The 9,258-nt window shown below is 40.8% G+C and overlaps 1 protein-coding gene across 1 annotated transcript in view; it reads left to right on the forward strand.

Moving 5' to 3' along the window:
* The first annotated feature begins 5,194 nt into the window (after positions 1-5,194).
* Positions 5,195-9,258, forward strand: part of ppp1r9ba (protein phosphatase 1, regulatory subunit 9Ba) — a 55,322-nt gene continuing 51,258 nt past the window's right edge. Inside the window, exons 1-2 of the mRNA XM_053613110.1 lie at positions 5,195-5,822; positions 7,304-8,731. Coding sequence (XP_053469085.1) covers positions 7,361-8,731 — 1,371 coding nt within the window. The 5' untranslated portion in view covers positions 5,195-5,822; positions 7,304-7,360. The remainder of the gene's footprint in view (positions 5,823-7,303; positions 8,732-9,258) is intronic.

Consider the following 9,258-nt stretch of genomic DNA (forward strand, 5'->3'; position numbering starts at 1 on the left):
ATAACTCTTGATAAAATGTCAACAGACATGAAGTTTGTTTGTATGAACAACCCTCAAGCGTGCACCATCCCTTGATCATAAACATTTATATTTATTCATTTAGCAGATGCTTTTATCCAAAGTGACTTACAAATGAGGAAATACAAGCAAAGCGATATATCAAGCGCGGAGAACAATACAAGTAGTGCTACCATACAAGTTTTATAATTGAGTTCTAGAGAAGCAAAGTGCACAGAGTAGAGGTGTAAGAGCCAGAGTAAGTTTTATTTTTATTTTTACTTTTTTTTTTCAATATTGTGGGGGTTAGCATTTTAGCATCTTCTAAACAGCCTATCATATGCCTTGATAAAAGGAGTGTGCTACGAGTGACAAGCTAACAGCCAATAAGAAGTTGGGTATCTGTGGGGTTCGTCATCGCCACATGACCCGGACCTCCAGAAGTAAGAGTTAAAGTGGAAGTTTTATACGAGGCTAGGATAACTATGCTAACAGGCTAAGCACAAACCAGAGCACCAGGACTCACATTCTGTGCTTTAATACGATATCCCTTAAAGTTTGCCTTTTACATTGCACACATTTTGTAACATTTTATTTATTAAGTTTTTATTAAGAGTTTCTTTAACACTTGTTTATTTAATGTTCATATTGTCACGGTTTCCCCTTGCGCTAGCACTGTAACATGCAGTGCTCCGAAGCTTGAAACGTGAGCGTGCATTTCCGGGGGTTTCAGTGACTTTGACACGTGTGTTTTGTTATGATTTCTGTCCTGTCTCCGGCCCTGTATTGTCATCGGTTTGTTCCCTTATGTGTCTCATTGTTCTCAGCTGTTTTGTGTTCACCCTTGATTACGTTTGTGATTTAAACCCTTTGTGTCTCATTGTTCATCGCGAAGTATTGTGTGTAAGTTTTTTCTCAGTACCAAGCCTTTGTTCCTCGTTTCCGCCACAGTTTTGATCTTGTTCTCATCCTCGTTATTCGATTCTATTTTGCCTCATTTATGCCCGTTTGCCAATCGCTTGATCTGTTGCCTGTTTATTACCACGCCTTTGCCTTTCGATTTGTATTTGTCTGCCTATCTCTAATAAAACTCTTATTTGCACTTGCATCTGTCTACAACCCCCCATTTCGTGACACATATGAAATATGAGAAGATATTTGTTTAAATTCTATTTTGTTTTTGACTGTTAAAACTAAAAATTATTTGTTGTTTGCCTTAATAAAGTGGGTAAATTAAAAATACTGTGGTTAAATTCAAACTTTTTTCTACTCATCTTTATTTAAAAAAAGTTTTTATCAATAATTATCGATACCGAATTATATGAAACATTATATCGTGATCAATTTTTATTGCTGTACCGCCCAGCATTAGTTTGGATGTATATCTTTTATTGACTTTAATATTTATTAATAGTTAATATAAATTAATATTTATATGTTTAGTTCATTAAAAAAAAAAATACAGTAAATTTTCATTATACAGTCAGTACTGTTTATTAAGGACTGTTAAGTCCAGCAATATTTTACTTTGAGTTTTATGTTTTCATTCAGTATCAGTTTTAAAAACTATCATTTGATTAATCAGGTATTGGCAGGTACCGCCTGACTTAGTTATCAGTATCAGTAAAATCTCCAGTGACAGGGATTCCTGGGTCCTCCTCCCTGGAAGATGCCGAGAAAGGAGCATTCAGTGTGGTGAGTTGCTGTGAGATTCTCTTGATCAAGACAATTAAACACTGGAGGCTTTGCTGCTCTTGTTCCAGGATCTGCTTCTGCTGCAAGTGATCCTGTTGGGCAGCAGAAATATCAAGTTTGACTGACACTCCGTGCTGTCCTGATGTTCCTTCACCTGTATCTATTCATCATTCTTCGATTATGCAAATCCAAAAGACAAAAAGATGAGAAAGAATGCAAGCTAATGAAGGATGTTTAATAGCAACTCAAAAGTAAACGTGTATGGATTTACCAAAAAAAAAAAGCATTAAAACACAAGAACAAATGAGATGAGTGCTCTATGAGATGTGATGTTAGTTATATAGACTAATTCAATTCCATTTCTTTTATGTCATAAAAGTGTTTACAGGTAAACAAAATACATATTAACATATTACATAGCAATTTGAAATTGCTTTTTTATATGAACACATTTGCTAAGTATAATTTGTTGATTAAAATTCTGAATAATTATTTCCTCTTAAATGAGCCTGTCTTCTCTAAATGAGTGTGATGACATGTAAGCTATAAGAAATTATATAACCCTAAGTAATCGTGGGCAGATTTAGTATAAATAGCTTATGCCAACAAAGGCAACTGTTTGTAATTAGTGCAAATGGAGGCTTTTTTAATGAGCATTTTAGATACATTACATTAATTATGTCAAAGATTATATATCAAAAATGAGTCAAACAGACATTTTCCAAATCAGAATGAGCAATCCTAGGAGATCTAATGATTTTAAAACCTATGCATTTCAGATTTTTAAAACATTATTCAACTTAGAGAGAAACATGTTAGATGTACAACATCCTGGCAGTAAGTACAATAATTATGTAACTAATTATGTGTAAAGCTTTTGATTTGCATTGGCGTTGCCTGTGTGGGTGTGTGTCCATCTGTCTGTCTGTCTGTCTGTTTTGTCCACTGAAATGTGTACATAGTGAAAAAATTATATCTCTTATACATACAGGTAGAGCCTGTTTGTGTTTTAATCAGGTCATGAAATTGCATAGTTATAATGTGTTTATGTGTTTACAAAATGAAACCATGAAACTTCTGTTTTATTCCACCCTTAGCACACACCCATTTGTCCCTTTAGGTATAGCAACTTTCAACCCAAGCCTACATCTATATCTGAAGGCCTGTTACCACCAGTGCAGGTTGAATCCATGAATGTGAAAAATCCGGGTCACCATGGTGGCAGTGAGGAGGAGGGGTTGCTATGGAAACTAGGTCTGTGAGAATAGGGGAGTGCAGCAGTCTTAATCTGCGTCTGCATGAACTACCTGCATTCTACATCAGCACCTTCTAGGAATATACATAGAGGTCTTACTATTTAATGATACTCATTATATTTCTGTCATTTTTAGTGGACTTTGTGAAACATTGCTGAATTCCATAATAGGACACACATTCACCAGTTTATAAAGCAGACACATGCTAATATGCCACATACAAGCTCACCTATCTTTTTTTTCCTTTTTGTACCATGTGGTGATTTAAGTAGAGTACCATACAGTATTTCTTTTCTATCAGTTTGTTTAAAGGGAATGATTATGAACAATATCTGTAGGTGGTCTTTAAGTGGTGCTGCTCTGATTCTATGCATTTTATCCATCTTATCCCCAACACCAAACTCATGAGAATTAGATCACAGTGAAGTCTTACCCACACACATTAGATTAGCTCACCATATATATATATATATATATATATATATATATATATATATATATATATATATATATATATATATAATGATGAATTTTAAGCAATAGGTTGCTGGTCAGAGGGTTGGTCTTGTAGCAGTGACGTTTCTCTAGGCTCTAGGTGTCATGTCTCCAACCCGTCACGTGGTGTCGCTCTTCTCAATGCGCTTTCCAGAGAAGACACACGTCATGCCAAAATGGGTCAGTGTGTCTCCTACAGTGGTGTAGTGTCGACTGCTGCAGTGGTTTCATTCATCTTGTCTGATTAATTCACTCTTTATATAAATTTGATCTTAAGCTAATGAACTAAAATCTAAAATTTGCTGTGGATTTTAATGTCAAAGGTCATTAACGTCACTCAACACTTGTTCTTTAACAGACAATAAATGGCTTCACATTGTAGTTTATTAAAATAACGTTATTCTTTTTTAAAAATGCTCTTTTAATGTCCTTTAATGTGCCTTTTTTCTGTTGTCTAATGGCAACAGAAAAAAAAGAAAAGAAGCGACTACATATTTATCAACAAAATCAAGCATATCATAAAAGGCCCCAGTCGCTGTGACACTCCGGTTCCTACTATTACAAACTTGTGTTATTCAGCAGATATCAGTATTTTGAAAAATTCTACATTTTATAACAGAGGCTTAGTGGTTACCACGTTTGCCTCACACCTCCAGGGTTGGGAGTTCAAATATTGCCCCGCCCTGCGTGCATGGAATTCGTATGTTCTCCCCATGCTTTGGGGGTTTCTTCCGGGTAGCCCGGTTTCCTCTCTCAGTCCAAAGACATGTGTTGTAGGCTGATTGGCATTTCCAAATTGTCCATAGTGTATGATTTTGCCCTGTGATGGGTTAGCACCCCGTCCGGGGTGTCCCCTGCCTCGTGCTCCAAGTTCCCTGGGATCGGCTCCAGGCTGCCCACTTTCTTGTGTAGGATAAGGGGGATGGATATATATTTTATGACGAAATAGCACTTGCCAGTCATGTTTAATACTAAGTCCTATTTTCCAGTAAGATTCTGCCCTCTCTCTTTCTCAAAAGATTGCAAATGCTGCAATCTGACTACTCTATAATCTCAGTGGATCAAACAATAAAAAGCATGTCTCATGTTTATCTTATTTAGTATATTTCTGCACTGCCTGTCATTCATTGCTGAATGTCGTGGCCTAAATAATGTATTCCTAAAGAGTCTTTTAATGGTTAAACAAACTTGTTTCTACCAAACTGGAAGGGTTATTTGGGCCTAAAGTAAATTTCTCTTGTGTAGTCAACAAAAGCTGATGAATAGATAAACTTCTATCCCTAAACACATATTTTATGCAAGTTAAACAATCTGCTTTAGGGCCTTTGCCTGTCATTTCTCTCTTATAGTCTTCTTCAAGAATGGACACATAATTAGAATTGCTAAATAAAATCTGTTATTATTAACAATGTACAGAGAGCAGTATTGCCATTTCACAGGACTCCAGGGTCCTGAGCTCGGGTTACTGTTTATGAATGTCTGTGTGGGTTTCATCAGGGTTCTCTGGTTTCCTCCCACTGTCCACAAACATGCCGGTAGGTAGATTAGCAAATAAATATGGCCCCTTTATTGTGTGTGAATGAGTGTGTGTGTGTGTGTGTGTGTGTGTGTGTGTGTGTGTGTGTGTGCTCGTATGGTGCCCTGTGATAGACCAGCTTCCTATTCCCAGGGTGTATTCCTACTTCGTGTCCAGTGTTCCTTAGATAGACGCAGAACTACTGTGACCCTGACTGAGTGGTAACTGAAGATCGAATGAATGAGTGAATATATTAAGGGTGGAAATCTGTTAAAAGTATTATTTTAAAATCTGTTCAAAATCATTCGCATGCGTATCCTTTGGCTTTATAACTGTCTTTAACCTCCTTTGTTTCCTCTGACCAGCTTTTGTAATCTAAGTTTGTTAAGTAATTCTTGTTCTTTTCCAAGTGGTTTTTTATCCATTTTTTTTCTGTTTGCTGCTTTATAATTTGTATTGTTGCCTTGTTATAGCGTACCCCAACAACTTCTTACAAATGAGCACCAACACAGCGGCATATTTTTCACTCACAAACCATGGGGATGCAAACTTTTGCACAGAACTGTATCTGTATCTGTAGTATCCACACACCGAGCAATGCTAACACGCTGCATGCTCGTCAAGCCCACAGGAGGAAAATGTGATGGAAGCAGTGATGCCATGCGCGCGAGAGGAGGGGCGGGGCTGTGAGCTGAGCTGTGAGCGCGAGCCGGGGAGAGAGACACCGCGGCCGCGTCACTGCTGCTCGCTCGCGGGGAAACCGACAGATTGAAAACGGCTCGCGGACACAATGGACTCGCCAGCGGACGGCGTTTAACGCACTGGACCTTTTGATGAACACACACAAAAAAAACCAAAACAAGGTGAGTCCGTGTAGTGGCTGTTGCGCGAACAGTTGTGTGTGTGTGTGTGTGTGTGTGTGTGTTTTTGTCTTCCTTTCTGTTTTCTGGTTGAAAAAGAGAACCGTTATGTTGGGCGACAGAAGATGCAGGAAGCGACGTAAGCGAGACAAAGGCTACATGCGAAACCGTATACTAATGCACTAAATCGCATGGCAGCGCGTGCACAGCGTTCTGCTTTGACATATTGCTCTTTTTTTGCGGGATTATTTGGGCATGCGGTTTAGTGCGGTAGTACTGCGGTTTGGGATGTAGCCTCTGTATTAGGCAGTGTGAGCGGGGGCCTCGCCGTTCCGCAGGGTCCTACAGTTCTGTCGTGTTTTGACAGCCTTGCTGTTCGCTGACACACCGCAAACGAATCGCTTACTATCTATCCCGACAGGCTGTAGTTTATTGCACCATTTTATACAACATATAAAAAGCACCTACTCAGGATGTCGTGTTTCAGAGAACTAAAGCCTAAACCTGCTTAGATGAAATTAGTGGCATCAATCACAGGCAGGGGTTTATAACAAAGCCTACTGCACCATGCCAGGATATAACAGGCCATAGCAGAGCATTCGGATTTATTTCTTATAGGCCTTGGGAAGCTTATTATCCAAGCCTATTAATGTTTTAATCAAGATCACACCTTCACGACAGTACTCGTATAGTATTGCACGAGCACGTTCTGATTTGAATGCAATTATAGGAGCAATAAATCAAGAAATCCAGAGCAAATAGGGGTTGAATGTTTGCAATTGACATAGTAACATAAGAAGAATTACAAGGACATAAATGTGCATACAATCTAGGCCTGTGTTGTACCCTGTCATATCTACTCGCTGGGTAATAAAGTAGATTAATAGCGGATTCCTAAAATGTGTGCTTTCTTCATCTGGATCGTACAGATTGAGCTGAACAGGCGGGGTGTTCGGTTGAATTTTGTTGGATTTCACACAAATGAAGGCGAGAGGAAATGTACAAATGTTAACCCCGCCCCTAGCCTTAAAGGTTTGGGGGGTGGAGGGGTGGGGGGTTGGATCTAGCATCTTGCTGAGAGAACCTTTAAGGGTTTTAGGTAGAACCCTGTAACAGAGGATTGCCTACTAGGATCCAAGCAGAATCCCTTTAGAAAACTAGAACCTAGATCCATCTAAATAACCTTTGCCATTAACCTTCATATCTTTCCATATGATTGAGTTGTGTGAATTGTTGGGTTGTGTGAAAGTGGGACACCATATTGGCCATCTTTGTAGGTCTGGCTAGCATTTTAGCCCTCGTGTGCTCTCACCTGATTTACCAAGCATGATATGTTTCATAAAAAACCTTGTTGTATTCTCATCCATATTTGTGAAAGGTTCTTCTCGCTTTTTCGTCTGTTTCATAATACTGATAATGGCCCCTGGTTTGTGTCTGCTTCATGTTTGTTGCTGCTGCTACTACTGATGGGGTTCCACTTGCAGAGGAAAAGGGAGGAGGCTATGCCGTTACAACTACTCTTTACCACCATTTGATTAACCATGATGAAGACTGAACCCCCATCTGCAGCCAGCGGCACCACAAGCACCACGCTCGGAGCTCGGAGCGCGTCGCCACACAGGAATGCGTATGAGGCAGGAATCCAGTCACTTAAGCCAGTCAAAGACCCTGATGCTGCGAACGGTGAGGATAGCAAAGAGGGGAAGTCACGACCTCTGGGACGGGGTCGCAGGTACGGCTCCAATGTCCATCGCATCAAGAACATGTTCATGCAGATGGGCTCCCCTGGGGATGAGGAAGATCCGTCAAAGATGAAAGACCAGGCAGTGAGGCTCTCCTTGCCAAGAGCCAGTAGTCTTAATGAGAATGTAGACCACAGCGCACTTCTCAAGCTAGGCGGAACCGTTTCAGAGCGTGTGAGTCGCTTCGATGGGAAGCCTGACGGGACAGGTGGCCGTGGACCTTGCTCTGGCTTCTCTAAGCTGCAGGAGACACGCAAGATTTTTGAGCAGCGTCACCTACAAGAGAAGCAGGCTGCCACTAACCGAATCCTCCTGAAGAAGGAGCGTGCGTCAGGCTTCCAGGACAGCCGTCTGGACGTGGTCGTACGATTTAATGGCAGCACAGAAGCCCTGGACAGACTGGACACGGAAGGTGGGCCTGTTGAAGCAGTGTCACCGACTGTCAGCCAGCTGAGCGCCGTGTTTGAGAAGGCAGAATTGCGGAACAATCTCCATCGGCCAACTTCAACCTCAATTCTGACCTCTCGCCCCAAAATCATCCCCAAAAAAGTGCTAACATTCCCTCAAACAGGAAGCCAAGAAAATGACTCGCAGGCTAAGGAGCAAGACGCAGCCCCTAAAAGTCCAAGGAGAACAGGATCCCAAGCTAACACAACAAACAACAAGCCATCAGCAGATGAGGCGTCTGTTTTGTCTGCAGAGCCAAACGCAAAGCACTCAAAGGAACTCCAAGACTCAGCAGGAACCAATACAGATAAGGATTCCAAACCTGGGGAGCACGATTCTGCTAGCAACCAGGAAGCAGGCAGCAGATTGGTGCACGCGGAGGTTCACGCTTCCCTGGAGAATGGGGAGGCTGAAAGCAGTCACGAGACTGCTGAGCAGAGAGATGAACGCAGGCTGAACCAAGGAGACGCCTCCACTCAAGATGAGGAGGCAGGAGAGGAGGAGCCCCTAAAGGAGGATTATTCAGAAGCTGACCTGATAGACATCAGTGCCTACAGTGGTATAGGTGAGGACTCTGGTGGGAGTCAGCTGGATGAGGATGAAGAGGCTGATGATGATGAGGCTTATGAACCGGAATCTAGCTGCACAGAGATCCCAGGACTGCCGAATGAGGATGAACCGCCAGCCAGTAGGAAGATCCGTTTCAGCACTGGGCCTATTAAGGTAAGCGTTTTTTTTTTTTTTTTTTTTTTTTTTAGGAGTCAAGCATTAATTGTAAAATAATCAGTACTGCAGTTGTGACCATTGGAATATGTTAGTAACAGAAGACTGGATTACAATTGGCTCACCTCATTAGATTTTACTGCTCAGAATATACTGCATTATCTTCTGCAAGATTCTGACAAACCATAGTGCTCTGCTTCTTGACGGATCATTTCAGTATTCTGCGTTGACACTGCACAATAACTTTATTTTTTCTGTATTATTCACTTTTCAATTAAACAGGGTACTCCTGTGTAATAATGTTACACCTGTGTTATTAATGCCAAGTGTGGCTGACAGTTTTTTAATTTAGAGAAGGAATGTCAAAGGTTAATTACCAAGGACTGCGATTACTTTTACTATCACATAAATCACTTCACTAAATGCCTAGTTGATTTTAAGCATGCACTGGCCCAAGGTCAAGCAGGTAGCCATTTCAGCAACACACAATTCAACCAATGACATTCAAGCTGTCGGTCAGCTTACAG

The sequence above is a fragment of the Ictalurus furcatus genome, chromosome 2 (genome assembly GCF_023375685.1).
Source record: "Ictalurus furcatus strain D&B chromosome 2, Billie_1.0, whole genome shotgun sequence".
NCBI classification, from domain to species: domain Eukaryota; kingdom Metazoa; phylum Chordata; class Actinopteri; order Siluriformes; family Ictaluridae; genus Ictalurus; species Ictalurus furcatus.